Below are 24,043 nucleotides of genomic sequence, written 5' to 3' on the forward strand. Positions count from 1 at the left end.
TCTGTCCATGAAGGTAACCAAGGCCATAAAGTGGTCTTAGACCAAAGGAGACTGAAAACACCTCAGACCTTGAAACGATCAATCACCTTTAAGCAGTCCAATTCAGCTCTGCCAAGCTATTCTACTGCTGAAAAACTCCCCTGCTCGGGGCCCACTGACCTTTCCCAGTCTTTCTGCTAGCCTCTGACACACTTACCCACACACGCCCATACACACAGTCAAGTACATACATTCACGGGTATAGATAACACTCACACATACCTATACTCTCACATACACATACATACTCAGTAAGTCCTACCTTCTATCCTCTATCCCTCTTCATTCCCTTCACTCCCCTTACTGCTACTTGCAGAAATATTAATTTTCATTAACACTGCTCCTGCCTCTCTGTTGATTTTGGAATATGGCATGTACCCAAATTAATTTATGTTCTATTTATAAAACTGTACCCTTTGTGGTAACACTGCCTTAGGGTATACATACATAATACAAAACATTTACTTAAGAAATCTAAAATAGAATAGTAGCTGGTAGCAACATCTATTAAAATATCAACTGAGAAATGACAGTTTTAAGGTATCTAGTTACCCTCCACCTTAAAAGGAGGGCACACCAGCCCATGGGAGAGAGGAGTCTCAAGACAGGTAGCCCTGGGAAATACCTGGGTGGCTTCCATCACTGGCAGTACTCGGTGTGGGTTTTAGTGGCTCTGAGAACATAGCCAGGGGAAGGATGGTCAAGTGCCCTGGACTGTCAAGACCAGGGTGAGTGAGTACAGAAATGCCAGCAGGAGTTCACCAGTGTGCACACACCCAGAAGACCACCAGGATAAGCCAAGCTGTCCCCTCTAAAGAAGCCTACTCAAGGACAGAGGTCTGCCTGTTCCTGCAGGGACAGGTAGGGAGGGCTACCTGCCCTGAGCTGACTTAGAACACAGGGAAAAGCGTTGGAGTCAGGAGGACTTAGGTGTAAACCTGGCTCTACCACACCAGCTGTGTGATTTTAGTTTGCTACTTCAATTCTAGAACACTGCCTCCTCATTTGCAGAACAGGGGAAATTAACAGTCCCTGCTTCATAAAGTTTTTATGACGATTAAATAAATGAGATAGTGCAAGCAAAGGCCCAGCGTGTGTCTGATCTTGGGCAATGCTTTTGTGAAAAAAGAGACATCATCATAACTACTTTCACTGCATTTGTAAAATAGGCTAATAACACCTATTTTGTAATGATCCTACATTAAATAAGAGAATACATGTTAAAGTGCACAGTATAAAGTGGTTGACATACAACACGGGCTCAGTCAATGTTACCTCACTTTGGAGCCTCCTTTTTTCTTCCTCCCTCTACACACAGGGAGTCTGTGTAAGTACTGAACAGGTATCCCTAAGGCAGAAAAATGCCTCAGTGGCAAGAACAGAGTTCATTAACATTACCCAGATCCCAGTGCCGTCTTAATCAGAATTTTAATAGAACCAATTCTTTTAATACTTTGATCCCAGGAATCAAACTATAACATAGCCTCAACACAGAGCAGAATTTGGTACAGCAAAGGTATTTGTTAGTCTATGTCCAAATGGGCTCAGTCACTGAAAGTACTGGAAGGCCTTTGTTACAACACAATCTTACCAGAGCTGTAAACTCCATGAACGCAGTGATTTTGATGAACTTTTGTTTTCTGCTGCATCCTCAGTGTCTAGAACAGTGCCTGGTACATAGTGGAAGCTCAAGAAATACTTGTTAATTGAACGACTGTGGTTCTCAGGCATATGCTATATATCAGTGTCTCTGTCAAAAACTTACTGTCCACAAACATAGGTTTAGAGAGGAAATGGTATAGGTACAGGAGACAGAAGACTGCTACTGCATTGGTAACAGACAACTGACATACTGCAAAATACCGATACACAACACTGGTCTGACAGAGGGTATTAGGGAGTCTAATGAAACCCATTTTCTTCAGAAAAGCCACAAAAAAGAAGATTTCAGCCTAAATAAGACAAACCCAACACTCCCCGCCGTATTACCAAAACCAAACCAGTTGCTGTTAATTCAGACTCTTGGCAACCCCATGTGTTTCAGAGTAGAACTGCACTCCGCAGGGTTTTCAAAGGCTATGATCTTTCAGAAGCAGATCGTCAGGCTTTTCTTCTAAGAAGCCTCTGGGTAGATTCAAACTGTCAATCTTTCAGATAGTGTTTGAGTGCTTGACTGTTTGTACTACCCAGGGACTCTGCCAACCATATTAAACCCACTAACCATATTACCACTCCCTTAATTTTTAACTGCTTTACAGATTACAGGAAACCCTGGTCGCATGATGGTTAAGTGCTATGGCGGCTAACCAAAAGGTCGGCAGTTCAAATCCACAAGGTGCTCCTTGGAAACTCTATGGGGCAGTTCTACTCTATCCTATAGGGTCGCTATGAGTTGGAACTGACTCAACAGCAATGGGTTTTTTTCTTTCTTTCTTTTTTTTTTTTTTATGGATTACAAAGTATTTAAACACAAATTCTCTCATTTATAATTTGCTGGCTCACTTTTTACTAAAGTACTTACTATAGGCAAGGAAACCCTAGTGGTGTAGTGGTTAAGTGCTACAGCTGCTAACCAAAGGGTCGGTAGTTCAAATCCGCCAGGTGCTCCATGGAAGCTCTGTGGGGCAGTTCTACTCTGTCCTATAGGGTCGCTATGAGTTGGAATCGACTCGATGGCACTGGGTTTGGTTTTGGTTTACTATAGGCAAAGCCAGTGAGACGTTTAAAAAAAAAAAAAAAAAAAGAAAGGATTTCTGCCTTTACAAAACTAAAAGTACAGCAGGGGCCAACAAATCGTATGGTCTACTATGCTGGAAATGACAAACTGAAGAATGATATCGATTCAACGTCAAAAAGAATACTTCAAGGTCTAAGTACAATACTGTCAGTGATATGATAGTATCCATATGCCTACAAAGACCACCTAATACGACTGCTCTTCAAATTGACACATCGAGCACTAAAGCCAAAGAAAAGGAAATTGAAGAACATTTTAGCAAGTTCTGAAGTCTGAAATTGATCAAACATGCAATCAAGATGCATCGATAATTACTGGTGATTGGAATACAAAAAGTTGGAAACAAAGAAGGATTAATAATTGGAAAATATGGCCTTGGGGATAGAAATGACACCAGAAATTGGGTGAAAGAATTTTGCAAGACCAATAACTTCTTCATTGCAAATATCTTTTTCAACAATATAAACGGCGACTAGACATGCGGATCTGGCCAGATGGAATACACAGGAATCAAAATGACTACATCTGCAGAAGGAGAGGCTCAATATCATCAGTCAGACCAAGGCCATGGGCTGACTGCAGAACAGACCATGCTCATACTCAAGTTCAAGTTTCAGCTGAAGAAAATTAAAACAACACTATGAGAACCAAAGTACGACCTTGAGTAAATCCCACCTGAATTTAGGGACCATCTCAAGAACAGATTTGATGCACGGAACACTAATGACCAAAGACCAGAAAGCTATGGGATGACATCAAGGACATCACACATGAAGAAAGCAAAAGGTCATTAAAAAGACAGGAAACAAAGACCAAAAAGAATTTCAGAAGAGACTCTGAAACTTGCTCTTGAACATAAGACTAGCTAAAGCAAACAGAAGACATGATGACGAAAAAGAGCTGAACAGATTTCAAAGGGCAGGTCGAGAAGACAACGTAAAGTATCATAATGAAAACTGCAATGACCTGGAGTTAGAAAATAAAAAGGAAAAACACACTTGGAATTTCTCAAGCTGAAAGAACTGAAGAAAAAATTCAAGCCTCGAGTTGCAATAGTGAAGGATTCTATGGACAAGACATTGAATGGCATAGAAAGCATAAAGGCAAGATGGAAGGAATACACAGAGTCACTGTACCAAAAAGAACTGGTCAACATTCAACTACTTCAGGAGGCAGCATATGGTCAAAATCGATGGTACTAAAGGACAAAGTCCAAGCTGCACTGAGGGCACTGATGAAAAACAAGGCTCCAGGAATTGATGAAATATCAATTGAGATGTTTCAACAAACAGATGTGGCGCTGGAGTGCTCACTTGTCTATGCCAAGAAATTTGGAAGACAGCTACCTGGCCAACCGACTGGAAGAGATTCGTATTTGTGCCCATGCCAAAGAAAGGTGATCTAACCAAATGCGGAAATTATTGAACATATCATTAATATCACACGCAAATAAAATTTTGTGGAAGATAATTTCAAAAGTGACAGCAGCAGTACATCACAGAGAACCGTCAGAAATTCAAGCCAGATTCAAAAGAAGACATGGAACTACGGATATCATTGCGTCAGGTGGGTCTTGGCTGAAAGCAGAGAATACCAGAAAGATGTTTACCTGTGTTTTATTGACTATGCAAAGGCATTCGACTATTTGGGCCATAGCAAATTATGGATAACACTTTGAAGAATGGGAATTCCCGAACATTTAATTGTGCTCATGTGGAACCTGTACATAGGCCAAGAGGCAGTCGTTCAAACAGAACAAGGGCATACCGTGTGGCTTAAAATCAGGAGAGTTGGTTTGTACCCTATCACGATACTTAATCTGTATGCTGAGCAAATAATCTGAGAAGCTGGACTATATGAAGAAGAATGGGGCACCAGGACTGGAGAAGACTCACTAACAATCTGTGATATGCATATCACACAACCATGTTTGTTGAGAATGAAAAGGAATTGAAGCACTTACTAATGAAGATCGAGGACCACAGCCTTCATTATGAATTACACCTCAACATAAAGAAAACAAAAATCTGTATACCTGGACCAATAAGCAGCATCATGATAAATAGAGAAAATACTGATGTTGTCAAGGATTTCATTTTATTTGGATCCACAATTAACACCCATGGAAGCAGCAGTCAAGAAACCAAACGATTCGTTGCAGTGGGCAGATTTGCTGCAAAACACCTCTTTAAAGTGTTCAAAAGCAAAATGTCACTTTAAGGACTAAGATGTGCCTGACCCAAGCCATGGTATTTTCAATTGCATCATATGCATGTGAAAGCTGGACGATGACTAAGGGAGACTGAAGGAGAATTGATGCCTTTGAATTGTAGTGTTGGTGAAGAATATCAAATATACCACGGAAAATCAGAAGGACAAACAGATCACCCAGAACGCTTCTCAAAAACGAGGGGGGCGAGACTTCATCTCATGTACTTTGGACATGTTATTAACCAAAGAAAAACCAAACCCAGTGCCGTCGAGTCGATTCCAACTCATTGCGACCCTATAGGACAGAGTAGAACTGCCCCATAGAGTTTCCAAGGAGCGCCTGGCGGATTCCAGCTGCCGACCCTTTGGTTAGCAGCCATAGCACTTAACCACTACACCACCAGGGTTTCCTGCCTTGGACATGTTATTAGGAGGGACCAATCCCTGAAAAAGTACAGCATGCTTGGTAAAGTAGGTCAGGGAAAAAGAGGAAAGCCCTCTATGAGATGGACTGACACAGTGGCTGCAACGATGGGCTCAAACATGATTGTGAGGATGGCACAGGACTGGGCAGTGTTTCTCCATCTGTTGCTCACAGGGTTGCTATGAGTCGGAACCAACTCAACAGCACCTAACAACAACAACAAATCCTACAAGGGTGAATTCTGCTAAGTCCTCTATACATCTGCTCTACCCACACTTGACTCCACGTCTTACTTTCTTTTAATAACCCTGTTCCATTGATAAGTCAGATATCCATGACTCCAAAGATACGGTAGATCCCAGCTACGAAGAAAGTTGGTTACAAAGCGTTGTCCACAGTTCCCATTCCTTGCAGATGTTTTTAAGGACTCTGAGAATAGAGAATAAGTCAACTAGATTCTCTTTACTTAGGCTCCAATATTCTGAATACATTTTTCTCTAGGTTGGCAAGTGAAACTATAAAGGAATTGCAAAATGAATACAGGCTGCACCAAAAGGTAATAACTCTTTCCTCCATTCTTAGAGGAGAAGGAGGAGGAGGAGAAATGGAGTATGCAGTAAAACACTGGATTCTAATTTCACAGAGTTAGAAGAATGCAAGAAAATAATTCCCTGTGATAATAATTACATACTTGAAGTATATAGTTTTCCAAATGACTGTGGATTAATTACCATGGAAATAATATTATTGCCAGTAAGATGAACTGTATGACAGCAAAAGAGGTTATGAAACAAGACCTAGCTTTTTGTATTTGGTTATTCTTGATCGATTAAAACAAAGAGGCTTATTTTTCCACATATCATCTTACTCAGTGGTTCTTCTGACCTTTGAAAACTCATCTCAGTTGAACAGATGGTTGTATCGTATTAAAACCTGTCCACGATCACTACCAGTAATAGCAAACATTTGCAAGGACATGAACCTTTCCTCTTCTTCCAACCCATTTTTTGCTCAGAATATGTGATGTCTCAATATTTGGGGTAATTTTTCCTTGTTTTATTTTTAAAAAGAGAAAAGGGGATGTTTTTCAGAAACTATTTTCAACACACCTTGCTTTCTGAATTTAGTCTACTTTAAAATGCTATTTGGTATGTCATCACTACAACAGAGACCCCCAAGCTCCTCCTTACTACCCCTTTAGGTGCCAGACCAAATCTGATGATCACAGGGGATGGGGAGTGTCAGGCTGAGAGCCCCAACCAGAAGAGCAGAGTGTTGGGAAAGAAGGAGGACTCCTACCTGTGAGGGTTCAGCCAGACCAGAGGAAGAAACAGTCCCAACCCCGAGGTCCTCAGTCTGTAGCGAGGAACAGATCTGCCTTAGCTTGGGATGGAGGCGGCAGGTCGGCTCTATGCCTACTTCCCACGTGGCACTGAGAGGGGGATTCAGTGGTGGGAGTGTGGAAGGTGGCTGTATTGTGTGTGCATGGGCAGCGTGGTAGCAGCCGCGTACGCCAACAGGCATGCAAGAGATGAGACACACAGAAGCAGTCCGTGCCGGTGAACACGACAAGGTGCTGAATGAGCTCCGTGGGCCTTTACCTGAACTTAGTGGAGCCTCCCTCTTCTCCAATATTCTGAGAAGAAGTGAATGGAGTCAGGGGTGGGTAGGGCAGTAAACCAGACTAATTTCATTTGCACGAAGACCTTTTTTCGTACACTAGGTGAATTTGTGGGAAAAACAAAAAAGGAAGATTATAGATTTGGTCTGGGAAAATTCCCTCAGATTCCTCTGTATTCAGATACATGAAAAGGAACGAAGGAAAAGAGGACTATGTGACTGGGCCTTAACCAGGGTCACCCCAGGTAGTTCATCACCATCTTTTCACTCCTGCTTGGTAGTAAACAGTTCCTGTACACATGGCATTTCTTAAGCATTTACAGTGTGTTATCACTCTGGAACAAGTTGACTAAAATGTGGTCCCCACTCCTGGGGGATGACAGTCGAGTTACAGCTGGCAGGAGGATGGGGAAATGATAGGCAGAGTTTTACACAAGGCGTTTGAGAGACAAGAGAGTAGCCCACATTAATGAGAAGCTATCAGATGTTTTTCTGTCCCTTTCTTTTCTTTCCCTTCCTTCTTTCCTTCAGTCCCTGCCCCTCTTCCTCTAGTAGGCAGAACAGGGTGGAGTTGGTAGTTTGGAGGTTTCTGAGAGCTTTCTCAGGATCTTTGACTTGGCTCAATTATCATACTTCTTCCTCACAGAAATAATCTATACGGTGCCGGCACACAGCTCAGTAAAGGTTCAACCAGTTGCTGTCAGGTTGACTCTGACTCATGGTGACCCACGTGCACTGCGTAGAGCTGTGCTCCATGGGGTTTTCAATGGCTGATTTTTCAGAAGTACAAGCAGTCCCTGACTTACAACAGGGCTCCATTCCGATGATTTCGTGGTAAGTCCGTTCTGACCTAAGTCGAGTGCCTCATTTTGTTTTAGGTTTCATTATTATTGCCTTTTATTATCAGTATCTTTATAAGTCACACTGAACAGCTGACAATGATAATAGCAAATTACACACTGCAACATTGTACGTAGTACATATTACTAAGAATAAGATGTACAACCCCCCACTCCCCAAATAAAAACAGACAGTCATAAGTATATTTCGTTTTAACTTCAATATGTTGTAAGGTGGGGACTATATGTAGATCACTAGGCCTTTCTTCTTAGGTGCCTCTGGGTGGACTCAAACCCTCAACTTTTCAGTTAGCAGCCAAGTGCGTTAACCATCTGCACCACCCAGGGACTCTTCTGTAAATGTTAGCTACCTATATTTTACACACCTCACAGTGGGAATGGATGCGAAGGGTGTCCAAAAAGAACCTGGAGGGGGGAGAGTTTACATATGGGGGAAGGGACGCTTGAGTGAATCTCAACATTCCTGTGTAAGTTTAGAGGTTTGCATGTGGGTGTGCTTTGACTCTGCACCCTCTGAGCGGAGACTTGCAGAGGCACGGGAATCATGTGTCTCAGGTCAGCTCGCACCTTAGTCCTCAAGGTGACATCTTTGTTTTTGAATACTTTAAAGAGGTCTTTTGCAGCAGGTTTCCCCAATGCAATATATCATTTGATTTCCTGACTGCTGCTTCCATGGGCATTGATTTTAGATCCAAGTAAAATGAAGTTCTTGACAACTTCAATCTTTTCTTTGTTTATCATGATGTTGCTTACTGGTCCAGTTGAGGATTTTTGTTTTCTTTATGTTGAGGTGTATTCCATACTGAAGGCTATGGTCTTGAACTTCATCTGTAAGCGCTTGAATTCCTCTTCGCTTTCAGCAAGCAAGGCTGTGTCATCTGCATATTGTATGTTGTTAATGAGTCTTCCTCCAATCACGATGCCGTGTTCTTCACATAGTCTAAATTTCTCAGATCATTTGCTCAGTTTACAGATTGAATAGGTATAGTGAAAGAATACAACACTGACGCACACCTTTCCTGATTTTAACCACGCAGTATGCCCCTGTTCTGTTCGAAGCTGTATCACTGCACAGAAAGGCACTCACAGAATACATCTTCCTCATACTCAGGAGACACTGTCCCCTATAACTAATGCCTCATTTGGGATTTTTCTTCTTCTAATTATATTCTCCTAAACAAAGAATCATCTTCAACTCATTCTTGTCTCAAATGCAACACATTCTACTCATTACTAACACCAGCTAATTCCGTTTATTAGTATATCTCAAAACTAGTCCCCTTCTCTCCATCACTACTACCATTTGACTAAACTAAACTAACTCAATTACCTCCTAACTGGCCTCCATATCTTTAGTCTCTTTCCCATTTGGGATGATCTAGCTAAAAGGTATACCTGCAGTCTGTTTAAAACACCTTAATGACTTCTGCTGCCTGGGGCCACATTCAAGCACCTTGGCAAGGCCTTAGCAAGGCTCTCTGGGGGCTAGGTCCTGTCTCTCTCTCCACCTTCATGTTCTCCCACTACTTGCCATCAGGGACACAAAGATGCTGGTAGTGCCTTACACCCAGCACCAACTACAATTGTTTGCATTGTCTCTCTGGCTTTGGTTCCCCTTTCCCAGCTAATCCCTACTAAACCTTTACCTGACCCAAAGTCAGAGATCACTGCTTTCTTTATTCCCAACCCCCCTTCAGGATAAGTTATGTTGTCTCTGCTATCTGATCCTATAACCTCCTGTTCATTTCTCTACCAGTACACTGCCACCTTATTGATGAAAAATTTTCAGTGATTAGTCTATGACACTGAACTACAAGCTCCTTTTGGGCAAAGATCCTGTCTTGCTTGTCTCTGTACTCCCAGTAAGAAGCAAACGGCTTGGCACATGGCTAGTGCCCTGTAAACGTTTGCTGAATGAAGGAATAATCAAGCAAACCTCATCACATCAAAGTGCATATTACAGGGATAGAGTTCTTTGGACTGTGAACATGTAACTGGTACAGAATATGGTCCTAAAAGTTATATCATGAGTTGCTTAAATGACTGCTAAAGAAAAAAAAAAACCCTGCTGCCACTCAGTCAATTCCGACTCATAATGACTGCTAAAACTGAAAAAAAAAAAAAAAAAAAAAAAAACCCAATGACTGCTAGCCGGTACAAATTTCCTAGTAAAGATCTGGGTAGTGGGACTACCAGTGTAAGCAATGACTTACGGTATCAACTAATTTACTGTCTGTAGACACACACAGTGAGTTTGGAGCACCCGCTGTATGCCAGTCTTCTAGAAAGTACTCAAATCAGTGTATTTAATCCTCAAAGTTTTACAAGGAAATTCTAATAATCTCAATTTACAGATTTACTGAATCATTTACTGTCAACTATTCAGACCAAGGGCAAAAGCGAGCAGCTGGCTGACCTCAAATGTGAACCAAGGTATCTTGATTCAAAGACCAGGAATCTTTCTAAATCAGGATTGCCTCATGATACTCATTTATAAAATTGAAAATAATACATAAGGCAAGTAAATACTTTCAGGGTAGAAAATAAGGGGGGGTGCTTTGGCATCATGTCACTGTGACTACCGTTTGTCTGTTGGGAAAGATCCTTTCTGTGAGCTGTTTTTTTTTTTTTTTTTTTTTAACTCAATATATCTTAGTTAGAAGAACTGTTATACTGTCAAATAGAATTCCAATAATGAGTGGCTATGAAGCCACACAGATAATCAAAATGCCACAGTGATATATTATGTCATAATCTTGGCAACTTTAAATTTGTTTCTTAAAATAGGGAGGTAGAGATGAGCAGAAAGAGCCCTATTCAAGGCATTTTCATGACTAATGCCGACAGTAGCTGGGAGGACCTACTTTTAGTTGAACCTCCTTAAATATTGAAACTCACAATTTGATTCATGAAACTTATTTAATTTTGTTGCTTAATTTGGTTTCTGATGGTTAGAATTTTCCTAAACTGGCTAGGTACCAGTTACTGGGGAAAAAAAAAAAGCTAAAACATATATAAAAGTCTACTACCTAACAAAGTCGGATTCAGAGTCAGGAATGGGGTCAGAGGCGCACATGACATACAGCACCTCTCATCCTAAATAAAGTGTGCATATGGCTGTTGGTGTGAATTGTTAAGAGGCAGTCAATTTCCTATGATGTTCATTGTAACAGTTTTTTCACTCAATGTTTTATAATTACACTTGGCATAAAAAACAGTATTATCCTACTGTAGTATAAAATAATTTAAAGATACTTTAGATTAAAAAAATTCTATTTACTTATAATTTAAAAGTCTACCTTTACTTCTCATTTTCTTATACAGTAAGTCCCTGGGTTACCAAGGAAAGTCTGACTTATGGACAACTTCTACTTGCACTTTAGGAAAAAAAAAAAAAGGTATGTAAATTTGCCCTCACTTTGAAAGGACTGAACCAACCTCAACTAGTACCAAATTCATCACAATCACCTTCCCTTGCTGCATGTGCAGCTTTCACATCATTGAAAAGGCTTCAAGTCTCTTCTTGTACTAAACCCAACCCAACCCAGCCCATCACCATCAAGTCGATTCTGACTGAAAGCAACCCTATAGGATAGTGTAGACCTGCCTCACAGAGCTTCCAAGGCTGTAAATCTTTATGGAGGTAGACTGCCACATCTTTCTTCTGTGGAGCAGTTGGTGGGTTCAATCTGCCCACCTTTTGGTTAGCACTGGAGTGGTTAACAACTGCGCCACCAGGGTTCCTTGCACTAAAACCAAAAAACCAAACCCGTTGCCGTCGAGTCAATTCCAACTCATAGCGACCCTATAGAACAGAACAGAAGTGCCCTACAGGGTTTACTGCACTAAAGTAAGGCTAAATAAGAACCCGTTCCAACTTACCTACAAATTCAACTTAAAAGACACACTTAGGAACAGATCTCGTTGGTAACCTGGGGGCTGCCTTTTTCTCTACTTTTATTTTCCCTGTGCCCTGATTCTCTCATTGATTATTTTTTTAATTATACAAATTATTTCATTTTATTGTATGCATTTTAATAAGTTTTTAAAATGCTTTAAGGGCCAAGGTGAAGTATAAATAGAATGCGTGCAATTTGGAAACTACTGTAAACTAAAGGCAATAAATCAGCAATGACGTAGATCTAATAATTTTTTAACACTTCCTTTATTACCTAAAATAACTTTATTTTTTCCCCAAAGTTTAGAATGCTAAATTTTATTTTCTTAGTCTTAAATATTTTCTTTTCTAAGTTAACTTTATTACAATTTTTACTCATTTTTCAAAACCATTATCATTCAGTGTGGCAGAACTTCGCCAACATAGAAAAAGAGTCTTTTGGTAACTCCAAGCATATTTAATGATAATGGATAATTAATCTTTCAAAAGTCTAAGAAACCATTTTTTTAGGCACACACATTCATAATTGCCTCTGTTTGCCCCTGGGGCATTATGGAAGGGGTTAGGTAACAAGGGTTCTTTCTAAAAACCACCACAGGCTGTAAATGTATAAATTCAGAATAAATATAAGACTTTATTTGCAATGACTTTAGAAAATTTAATAAGTCTTTCTCTCTTTTATCCTTCCCTTCCTTCTCTTTGTTAAAAAAGTTAAAACAATTTTCAAAGAGAGGTATAATTTAACATTTCATAGTGAGTCAAGGTCTTATTTGGCTGCTAAAATAAAATTCCATGGTTTCTTCAATATTTTGTAATATACATACAAGTTAAAGATATTATTTGAGGACCCTTAAAAAAAGGAAAACTGAATTTTTTTTAAAAACTGGAGGTAAAACCTTAATAATCGTGTTAAAAACACCAGCAGGCAAAGTGCGACATTTGATCCTCACCAACCTGGTAACTCTCCCAGGTGATAAGTTTCTGTAGCTCTAAATTGAGTTAAGTGATAAAAGCTGAAAAAGAATAAGAGGATAGAATTTCCCAGACATCTGGTTAAAGGCAGGTTTTACTTTGAAAGCAGAACAATGATTTTCCCAGTGGGAAGGGGGGTTACATTTATTAAAATGAAGGCTGTGCTTATGGATTTTGTTTTTTAAGAAGAGATGTATACAGTTAAAACTGAAATAGAGGTTAGGACTAGAGGATTGGAATAAACTCTACAACTTCTGTAATATTTTAATAATTAGAATGTGTATCATCCCAAACATAATTACGATAATCGTCTTTTCAACCCCACTGAATTCTGTAAATCTCCAATTTGCACATTCCCTCTCTAAGTGTCTTGAGCTCTACTTGTATATATTTCAGACGCACACCCTTACTACATTCTTCAGAATATCAGTGTCATCTTGATTTGCAATCCATCTACCCCCAGGCCTTAGTGCATTTACACACACTGTCACACACACCATGGGTTTTGAAGAAGTATTCTGGACAAAACAATTTTTCCATTTGTTCCACAGGGGAACGATATTTGGTGTTAAGGTCTTCAGTATAGCTGTCTTATTTTTAGAAAGTGAAAAGTGCTTGGTGTTAATACAATTCACATTAGGATTGGTACCATTCACCAGTCAGAAGCACAGGGGACAGATGGGGTAGTCAGTGCTAAAGGGTTTGCAACAATGGACACAGGCACAGGTGATGGACACTCTGTCTCCTTCCTGCTTCCTTCAGGAGCTCACAGTTCTGTGTCCTCAGCTTGCCATTCAGTCTGCAGGAGCGATTAACCAGTAAACAAGGTAGCAGCGGGCTTGTGTTTGCTTACTAATCTGTAGTGTACAATTTCACACGCGTTTCACATCGCTGATTTGGTGAAAAACAGGTGAAACTGTGCACTACACATTAGTAAATAAGCACAAGTAAGCCCCTGTGTACCTGGCTTATTGGGTAATCTGTTCCTGTCAGTTCGGGCTTACTAAACAGGTAATTTACGAAACAGAGTTCTAGTGACTCAAAAAGAGAATAGACTTCGAAACGAAGTCCCTCAATGGGACTGCACTCAAAGACTTCAATACTGTTTCTTACAATAATGTAGTACATAGTAATTGAAGACCTGGCATTTATCGGGTTAGTCATTTTGCCCTTCATGAAATGAGGGAGCCTGTGTACCTATGTCAGCTGTGATGAGAGCAACTGTGAAAAAGAACAAATTTGAGTTGATGTTTCTAAAACTTCTGAAGGCCAAGTTGAAGGATGCATGGGCTGTACGAAGTTTCTACTGAAAATAGGTCATTCATTGGAGAAAAGCATTGCATTGAGAGATACGTGGCTTTCTACTTTTCTATTATTCACTCAAGCTGCCTATTCTATGCCTCGCTTTTCTTTTAGCCCTATTTTATTACTTACTGGTTATTTCAGCCAGCACCTAGCTCTAATCCAACGCTTCAGCCACGATGGCTCTCATATACCCTCATATACTCACTTCCTCAATGCCTTGTCTTTGCCTGGAGGGCTCCTCCCTGCATTTCCACACGTTCTTATCTGTGGCAGATGCTTCCTGCTGGCTGATCCAACAGTCATTCCCAGCCCTTTTCTCTTTGCCACCTTCCTCTATTAAAAAAACAAAACTAAACCCGATGCTGTTGAGTTGATTCTGACTCATAGGATCCTAATGGACAGAGCAGAACTGCCCCATAGGGCTTCCAAGGAGCACCTGGTGGATTGGAACTGCTGACCTTTTAGTTACCAGCTGTTGCTCTTAACCACTGCGCCGCCAGAGTTTCGTCTTCCACTATAGGGACTGGAAAAGCTGTAGGCTAATTTTTTAGCCTCTTGTCCAGCTAGTGGTGGAAATGTAACAGAGTTCTGGCCAAGGAGATGCCATAAAGCTTCCAAGAAAGTTTAACCTTTCCTGGTTGGGGCTGCCCTTCCTTCTTCCTGCCTTGAATAAGGATATATTTGAGGTTTCAATTGCTGCTTGCAACCACCAGGCGTGAGCTCTCATGAGAGGAAAACCAAGGAACTCACAGCGGCACGTTGCTATCGAGCTGCTAAATCACCTCTAGCAGCCATGTACCTCTAGACCTTTCCTATGTGAGAATAAACTCCCTATTTATTTATTTAAGCTACTATATAAGAGTTTCCTATTACTTGTAGTCAAAAGCATTCCTAACGATACCTATTTTCTAAGGTGGCACTTAGAGGCCAGGTCCTCTATGGAGCCTTTCCTCCTTTGTACTTTATCGATGAGGAGCCCTGGTTAAAGCGCTCGGCTGCTAACGAAAGGTTCGTGGTCGGAACAGATACATCTCTTATGGTACTTACTACTCTCTACCCTTAATGGGGAAACCCTGGTGGCATAGTATAGTGGTTAAGTGCTATAGGTGCTAACCAAAAGGTCGGCAGTTCGAATCCACAGGCGCTCCTTGGAAACTCTGTGGGGCAGTTCTACTCTGTCCTGTAGGGTCACTGTGAGTTGGAATCCACTCAACGGCAGCAGGTTTGGTTTTGGTTTTGGTTACCCTTAATGGGAGGGTAACTATCTGCAGCTCCTAGCACAGTACTTAGCATTTGGAGTAAGTGCAAAAAAAACCTCAAAATATCTGAAAAGGAATTAAGGAGCTCTGATATTCAATTTGGTAACGATTTGGGCATTACTTTTGGATTTTTCATGCACTACAATAATATTTTAACCTACAGGAGGGAATGGCTAATGAAAATTACCTATAATTTTTTCTTGCTTTGCATCAACAAATATTTGCAAGCATGTACCAGGCAGGTATTGTGCTCAGCACTAGGAATAGAGAGATAAAGTGTTTCTGGCTTCAAGGCACAAACGGCAGAGAGACAATTAAATCGCCAACGACAACAGAGTGTATGTAATGCGGGCAATAATAACCTTAAGGACAGGATGCTTCCTCACCATCCACTTCTCTTCCACTTCATCCAGAAATTGGCTGTCAGGCACAGCATCGACTACCTCAACTTTCCATCCTGTTTGTTTATATTTCAACAGCCTCACCATCTCCACTCCACTGATGAAAAATGAACTGTGCTCCCTCTGTCTAAGCCCAAACTCACCACCTTGCCCTCACACACACTTTTCACCTCATGTGGGATCTAGCTCTGCCAGTTAGTTATCCACTCTCCCATATTTGTCTTAGTTTTAATTTTTAACATGATAAATATCGATAGGTATGCCCCACATAAACGAAGCTCTTCAGGCTCCTCAATGATACTTAGGTGTGTAAAACGATCAGTGTTGTCTTGATTCTACACCCTATGCATACCTCTGTCAGAGCACTTAGCAGTCCGTGGAAATAGCTGCATCCCACACAGGTCTCAAAAGCCAGACGGCAAGTGCCTCGATGAATCCAAAGCTCTCACCTTTCTGTCCCCAGGGCCCCGTATAACCTGTTGCTGTGAAGTGGATTCTGACTCATAACGACCCTATAAGACAAAGTAAAACTGCCCTATAGAGTTTCCAAGCAGTGCCTGGTGGATTTGAACTGCTGACCACTTGGTTAATACTTGGCAAAGTAAGATTAGGGGAGTGCCTGGTGGATTTGAACTGCTGACCACTTGGTTAATACTTGGCAAAGTAAGGTTAGGATGTTTTTGGAAGCACCGAGCCCTGCTGTGTAGTGGTTAAAAGCTTGGCTGCTAACCAAAAGGTTGGCAGTTCGAATCCATCAGGTGCTTCTTGGAAACCCTATGGGGCAGCTCTACTCTGTCCTATAGGCTTGCTATGAGTTGGAATTGACTCAATAGTAATGGGTTTGGTTTCACTTATTTATTTTTTTGGAGACAAAAGAATACAGAATGGGACCTGTTTGGGTGGGGATAGGGATCAGGGTTGGAGAAGAGCTGTGGAATGAGGAAAATCAGGAAAATTCTGTCCAGAGGTCATGAGTGAGCTGAGTCTCAAATGAAAAGGAGGAGCTGTAGACAAGGGTAACAAAGGGAATGCCAGATAGAGAAGCACTTGCAAAAGCGTGGAGGTCCAAGAGAACATGGTACATCTAGAAGAAACTACATATAATTATGACAATGTGCGGGACTTTTTGGGCTGGATGCTAGAGAAACAGACAGGGCCTGTACTATTGTAGTGTGATATATATATGCGTCTGTGCGCACACGTACGTGTATCTCAAAAGAATTCCAAAATATCGATTTCTTTACTGTAATTATTTCAGGCATTACAACTTTTAGGTGCTTTTGAAATTTATCTAGTCTACCTTTGATTGTTTATCCAGTGCCAACAGTGACCTTCGGTGCTTCAGTTTCCTCGGTGGAAAATAAAAATACTACCTTCTTCACAGGGTTGTTGTAAAAAATAAATGCAGTAATAGACGTAAAGCACAGAAAATAGTAGTGGCACACAAAAGGGATCGGAAGATGTTATTACTGATCTGTCATCAGCCACAAATAGTTGCTAAGATTAGAGAGGAAGGAAGAGGCTATCCTTGAAAACTGCTGGATGTAGCTTTAATAAAAAGAAAACCTATAAGTAAATTTATTATCTTAGGAGATGTTACTAGCAGGAATCTCAGGATTTAGGTCCACAATTTCAGGAAACAGTGCAAAATGATTACCAGGTTCCTTTGAATACTGCTTTTATATTTAGATAATAAATTTAGCTCAAAGGCTCAAAGTATAATTGCAACAATTGTTTTCTAAATGTACATTACCTTATAGTCCCTCACACTGAAACTCATTTCCAATTTTCTGCCTACTGGGTATGGCTTTGACAGCTCTTCCTGCAGTTTACTTAGCATTTATTCACTCGAAAAAACTTAACTTCATTTCTAAGTTTCACCACCTGCCTCATAAATCATTTCCAAATGGAACTTCAGACATAGAAGAGTATTTAGAGATGATGCAGTCCAACAATCTAATTTTGCAGAAAGAAAACTGAAATACGGAGGCTGAGTGACTGGCCCAAGGTTAGATATCCTCTGAGGGCTCCTGCTGGACTTTTCTACCACGTGCTCCCAGACAGACCCTCTCTCTGTCACTGTTTCTTCAACGTGTGAACTGCACGCTGATACCCAGCCCTGTTTATTCTAAGAAAATTTAGGTGACAAAATAACTTCCTCCAGGCTGTGGGGGCAATGGCTGGTTTCCACTTGCATATTTTGTGCACTCCCTCAACAGACCTAGTTAAGTACTTGGTGTTATACCCAGCCCAGTGCCGTCGAGTCGATAACTTGGTGTTATATATGTGGTTAATCCTTGTTAAAAATTCTACCAGTATAAAAAAAAAAAATTATAGGGTTTATTTCCTCTACCTTCAAGGCCAAAATTATTAAGTAAAATCAAGCTTTCTCATGAAATGTTTCTTTTAACTACTTAGTGGATATGACCTCCTTGGCATGCCCTAAATGTTGTTCTTAAGTTACAGGAAAAGTGCCTTTTCTATGCAGGTTTCTAAAAAATGGAGCCCTAGTGTCACAGTGGTTAAAGAGCTTGGCTGCTAATCAGAAAGTCGGCAGTTTGGACCCACCAGCGGCTCCTTGGAAACCCTGTGGGGCAGTTCTACTCTGTCCTATGGGGTCGCTTTGAGTTGGAATCAACTCGACGGCAGTAGGTTTTTTGGTTCTAAAAAACGAGACAGTCATGGCGTGAGAGACTCAGCATCCTTTCCTGCGACGCGATGAACTGGACCTACCAATCACAGGGCCAGCATGCTCACATAACAGCCACGGAAGAGCCTGCTGTTGCTTGTTGTTAGGTGCCATCAAGTCAGTTCCGACTCATAGCGACCCTATAGGATGGAGAACTGCCTCATACGGTTTCCGAGGAATGGCTAGTGGATTTGAACTGCCGACCTTTTGGTTAGCAGCTGAGCTCTTAACCATTATGCCACCAGGGCTCCACCAGGGAGAACCTAGCTAACCACATTTTGTTCCAGGGTAGGCATCAAGGTCCTATGACACTCAATCTATAGGCTGGCTGGCCAGTCATCTAAAATGAGGGCTGGTGTGAAAAGATGAGCTGCTCCAGCCAAATTCTTGCTCTTGGAAACATGGCTCAAATTCACAAAGAATCAGGTAATTAGTAGAAGACATCAAATCTGAAAGCATGTAGAGAGAAAATGTATAAGATACACACAGTGAAGTCAGAAGTTACATGAAGCACAAGTTCTGAAGTACAGAAAACATATTGTAATAAAGAGTAAGAATAAGTGACTCAGGAACAAATAGGAGAATGGGGCAGGCAAGGAAAGTACGCCTCGCTAAGAATGGCTCACTAGAGTTGGGGTCCTTTCTCTTGCTGCTAAAGCCGAATAATCTGGCTGCAGGTTTGATGAGGCCAGTACAAACGAATGTTTCTGCTCCTGATACCTTGTGACACCCATCTCCCTTACCACTATTTGTGTATTATTTTTATGCCACACCCCCCCATAACCTAACTAGAATGCATTTGATTCTAGTAAAACCAAAAAAGCTAATTAAGATACCTGTGAAATGAAAGGGGTGGCTAGCGAGAGCCTTCAGCTCTGTGGACATGTGCCACCAAGTGGTTACGTCCACTGTCAACTCTCCCAATTACTAGGGAAACTCCTGTGTCTGCAAGAAACTGGTCTTAGCTTTATCACTTGCACCTTTCATGTCCATCATTTTTACAGCAGAAACACCAACCGTGCGTCAAAAGCACGTACCAAAGACTTCGCTTTGGAGAGAAATGTCCAAAGAACGGAAAGGTGTTCTCTGCTACAAGCGCAAACCCAGGGCTCCTCACCACGAGGTTTCCGGACCCACCCCCGTCAGCAGGTGCACGCTTTTGGCTGAAGGAGCCCTTCCCGCCGCCGCCAAGAGCACGCGGCGCCGGGTGGGTGGACTCCCTTCCCCGGGACCTTCTCGGGCATCCCGCGCCCGGCCCCTCCCGGCCCCCGCAGCTGCCCGCTGGGTCACCTGTAGTTGTAAGCGCTGAAGTGCTTGCTCTCTCTCAGCATCGCCCGGTAAAGATCTAACACTTGTGCGCGGCTGGAGGCTGCCATTTTGGGGAAAAAAAAATAAAATAATAAATGGGTCCTTTTTGCGGAGGTCCCTAACGCAACCCACAAAATTTCAGCCTATGCAAAAAAATAAAAACACCACGAACAAAACGCAGTGCTCCGCCTTGCTGGCGGGGTCCGGGCTTCTGGCCCAGTCCGCGCGAGCCCTGCGTCCTGGCCTCGCCTCTGGAAGGCGCCCGGGAGCCCCGCGCGACCTTAGGAAAAGCACGCAGGCAGGGCGCCGGGCAGCTAAGGCGGCGGGGGCGGCGCGGCGCGGCGCGGCACGCGGGAGGAGGGGCCGCCAACTGACGGGCCGGGCTGTGGGGCTGGGGTCTGGGACGGCCTCTGCGCCGAGTCCCCTCTTCGGGGATGGGGTCGGAGGCTGGAGCACTGCGGGCTCCCGCTCCGTCACGGAGCGTCTCCGCGAACCACTCGGGCTTGAAGTGGAGACATTTGTATCTGAGGGTGCGTCACCCGGCAGCGCCCCGCTGGGCCGGGCGCCTCGTTGCTGGGTTACCGAGCGCGCGCGCTCCGCCTCCGCTGGCCGCAGAGGCACCCAGCCGCGGACGCCCCGCCCCCATCGGCTGCGGCCGCCCGCGGCGCTGCCTGAGAGGCGGTGCGGGGCGGTCGGGGGCGTCGCGTTGCGGCCGAACGTGGTCGGCTAGCAGGGAACGCAAGGCTCTCGCCGCGCGGGGGTTGGGGCGCGAGGGTCGCGGAGGAGACGGGGCAGTGTTTCTGTGGCATGCAGGCTCCGTTCAGGGCGACAGGCTTAAGGGGCCTGCAGGGCAGGGCCCAGTTTCTGGTCAAAATGGCAGCGCCCAGCGTGCACGGATGGCTTTGCGGTGGGGGGTTGCCGTCCTCCCCGTGAGAGCGAGCGGGCCTGCTGCGCTTCTGAGTTTGAAACGCCTGCAGTCTGGGTTTCCGGGGTGAGCGGTGGGTGAGTGCGGGCTTCGCTGCAGCGTGGGGATGCGACGCGGTCGGTTCGTGTGGTGGGGAGTTTGCACTTGGCCGTAGACTTTTCTGTGTTAACGGGTTATTTTTTGAGACTCGAGTTTTTGCTTTTGTGTCATGAGTTATTCAGTTTTGTAATTTAATAAGTGTGTAAAGGCGGGGCCGCCTGGGCTGTAGGTTAATTGGGGGTATTTAGGAGTTTAAGGACGGTGGTGATCATTTCAGACCCAAGGCAAGAAGCTCTGGAAGTTTCTTCCTGAAGCTTTTCATAGCTAAGCCTTCTCCCGGGGTTTTTTCTCAGAAGACTTCAACTTTTCTGAACCACCGTGTTACGTAGTGGTTTTTGAGCGTGGGACTGGGCGCAGGGAAGCCCGAGCGGCTTCTAGTGACTGCGTGCAAAGCACGTACTTTTGGAGTCTTGCGTTGTATAGTCAACGTTAGGAAGAACCACAGCTTTCTGCCCCAAACACAGCGAGGAGCAACTTCATGCTTAAAAGACAAACGTTTCCATTAATCTATCTTTTTTCCAACCACTGAGTTATGATTGTGTTCTAAAGTATTTTAACGTATCTAGTTTTGAAAAGATTGCGGATCGCCCAGACTGTGGAACACTTGTACACAATCAAAGCAACTTGGTGTTTTCAGGAACTTTAGGGGCAGGAGACTCTTTCTTTTCTGACCTTACCGTACTTGGGACGTGTACTGGCAACACGTCTTTGGGTCCAAATTTACTCACTAGTCCTGTTGGCAGTGGCACTTAATAAAAAGACAGCGAGAAAATGCTTTTACTAACCTTTTGATCTTCCTGTCGGATTTCTTCAAGGTCTCATACATCTATATGTCTCAAAATAGATCTTTTACAAGGTAACAGAACTTCTGTCACTTTTTGCTGGTCTGTCAGGCCTCTGGGCAAATCTTGCCAAGGATTTATTGAAAGTACTTTTAAAATTTTGAGATTTTTCTGTGACAATTTTTAAAGGATTCAAGACCAATGGAATCACATAAAGTTCATTCTTAATATGATACAATTTTGTGTGCTGGTGATACAAAGTGATATGTGGCATCTGGGAAAACCACAATGTTGATGAAAGTTACAGAAAACTATCAAAATGAGAAGACAAAAAATGAACCTTTTTTGGCCTGTTTAGAAATAGTGGGAGTTATGTTATTGTATTTTGCTTTCATTTAGAAAGTTTAGCTGGCATAGTTAATACCATATACAATTGCCTAATTATCAAGCAATTTTACAATTGATGTATCTAAATGACTTAACTTTGTTGTAACCAAGTGAAACTTTCCAAATAAATATGTAAAATTTAAATAGTTTGCTTGAGTAGCCTAGTCATCTGTTAGTACAAGGAATGTTGAGAAATCACTAGGTATGAAAGTGATACCTTCCCAGTTAATCCTAAACTAAGTTTTCACAAAAAGACTTACTGTGTTATTTGAAATGATTTATCAGAACGTTGAATATCCTTGCCTTAAAGACTAATGAAAAATCATAACACCAAAGCTAAATCTCCTGTTTTTGCAGGTCACGTTTGCAGAGATGACTAGTTGAGGTTGAAAGTGGAATGCGGCCAGAAGCTGAGAATGGACCCTTATTCATATGTCCTTTAATATGCGTTCCATACTGGGCTGAGAACTCTTAAAACCCTGAAACCAAAACCTGTTGCCCCGAGTCCATTGCGGCTCATAATGACCCTATCAGACATGGTAGAACTGCCCCATAAAGTTTGCAAGGAGCGCCCAGTGGATTCCAACTGCCATAACGACGACGCCATCAGGGTTTCCTACAAAACCAAAAAACCAAACCCGATGCTGTTGAGTTGATTCCGATTCATAGTGACCCTGTAGGACAGAGTATAACTGCCCCATAGGGTGTCCAAGGCTGTAATCTCTATAGAGCTGAAGCCCTGGTGATGCAGTGGTTATGTGTTTGGCTGCTAACCAAAGGGTAAGTCTTCCGAATCTACCAGCCGATCCTTGGAAACCCTACGGGGCAGTTCTACTCTGTCCTATAGAGTTGCTGTGCAGTGAGTGTAATTTTTACGGAAGCAGACTGCCACTTGTTTTCTCTGGTGGACCAGCTGGTGGGTTTAAACCAGGGCTTTGAACGGATTCTTCCTGTTCTAACTGCTGCTGAGAATTTTCGTTTCTACCCCAGACATACCGAATCAGTCTATGTTTTAACAAGATTCCTAGGTGATTCTTAATGTATAATACGTTCTGAGAACTACTGCTCTGGTAGTGGCTCTCAGAATTGGTCCTTAACCAGCAGCATTAGCATCACCTGGGACCTTGTTAGAAATGCAAATTCTCACCAGGGGTTCGAACCAGAGGAACCTGTTCGAATCCCTGGTTCAAACTGCCTACTTTTTGTTAGCAGTTAAGTGCTTAACTACTGTGTCACCACGGCTCCTTGTCTTAGCAAAGTGACTATAAATAAACTAGGGAGTAGCCACCTACTAGGAACCCTGGTGGTACAGTGGTTAAAGTGATCCACTGCTAACCACCAGTGGCTTCACGGGAGAAAGGTGTGGCAGTCTGCCCGTAGAGATTTACAGCCTCAGAAACCCTATGGGGTTGGTATGAGTCCGAATCGACTTCATGGCCGTGGGTTTGGGTACCCTCCTACTACCACTTGTGTGTCATCGAATTGATTTCAACTCATAGTGACTCTATAGGACAGAACTGTCCTATAGAGTTTCTTAGGCTGTAATCTTTATGAGAGCAGGCAGCCAGGTCTTTACTTCTTTGGAGCCAGTGGTGGATTCGAACCGATGTCATTTCAGTTAGTCCGGCGCTTCACCATTGAGCCGCCAGGGGTCCTTTACTACCGCTTAGGCCTGAAAATGTAAAAAAGAAATTATGCTCAATTGTCCATATTATTAACTACCAGTAGTTCTTTGTGAAATCATACTGCCTTATATTACAATGAGCACTTAATGCTTTTGAAGAGAAATTTCTCCAGCTGTAATAAGCAGAGTTGGAATCAACTGGATGACGGTGGATCTGGATTTTGATTTTGGTTTTTAAGCTTGTATATCAAAATGATGTGTAAAGAAAATCTTGTTTAAGCAGTTTCTGATATTATAATTTAGGAATGATTCCACTCTGTGGATCTGCTTCTGTTATCCTCATTTGTTTTTATCCATCCTTAGTTCTTAGAGAATATGCAACTGGAAGGGACCTTAGATATGACTCATTTTACAGATGAACAAACTAAAGTGATTTCTTAATCATTCATTCAGCATTTATTGAACATTCCCTAAGTGCCATACACTGTACAAGATGATGGAGA

At 42.5% G+C, this 24,043-nt stretch overlaps 2 protein-coding genes across 24 annotated transcripts in view; one reads left to right on the forward strand and one right to left on the reverse strand.

Moving 5' to 3' along the window:
• Positions 1–20,107, reverse strand: part of LYRM4 (LYR motif containing 4) — a 174,069-nt gene extending 153,962 nt beyond the window's left edge. For all 6 annotated transcript variants that reach the window (XR_007517157.1, XR_007517156.1, XR_007517158.1 and 3 more), the window contains exon 1: positions 19,706–20,107. Coding sequence is in view for 3 of the 6 variants with exons in the window: in XM_049882823.1 (XP_049738780.1) it covers positions 19,706–19,791 (86 nt within the window). In the remaining 3 variants the exon portion in view is untranslated. The remainder of the gene's footprint in view (positions 1–19,705) is intronic.
• A 65-nt stretch (positions 20,108–20,172) lies between these two features.
• The window catches only part of FARS2 (phenylalanyl-tRNA synthetase 2, mitochondrial), a 648,562-nt gene continuing 644,691 nt past the window's right edge, over positions 20,173–24,043 (forward strand). For 6 of the 18 annotated variants that reach the window (XR_007517143.1, XR_007517141.1, XM_049882741.1 and 3 more), the window contains exon 1: positions 20,405–20,725. The gene's annotated coding sequence lies outside the window, so the exon portion shown is untranslated. Of the gene's footprint in view, positions 20,254–20,399; positions 20,726–24,043 lie in introns of those variants that run through there. The other 12 variants (XR_007517145.1, XR_007517147.1, XR_007517146.1 and 9 more) reach the window with 8 other exon arrangements.

Source organism: Elephas maximus, chromosome 1 (assembly GCF_024166365.1).
Source record: "Elephas maximus indicus isolate mEleMax1 chromosome 1, mEleMax1 primary haplotype, whole genome shotgun sequence".
NCBI lineage: Eukaryota > Metazoa > Chordata > Mammalia > Proboscidea > Elephantidae > Elephas > Elephas maximus.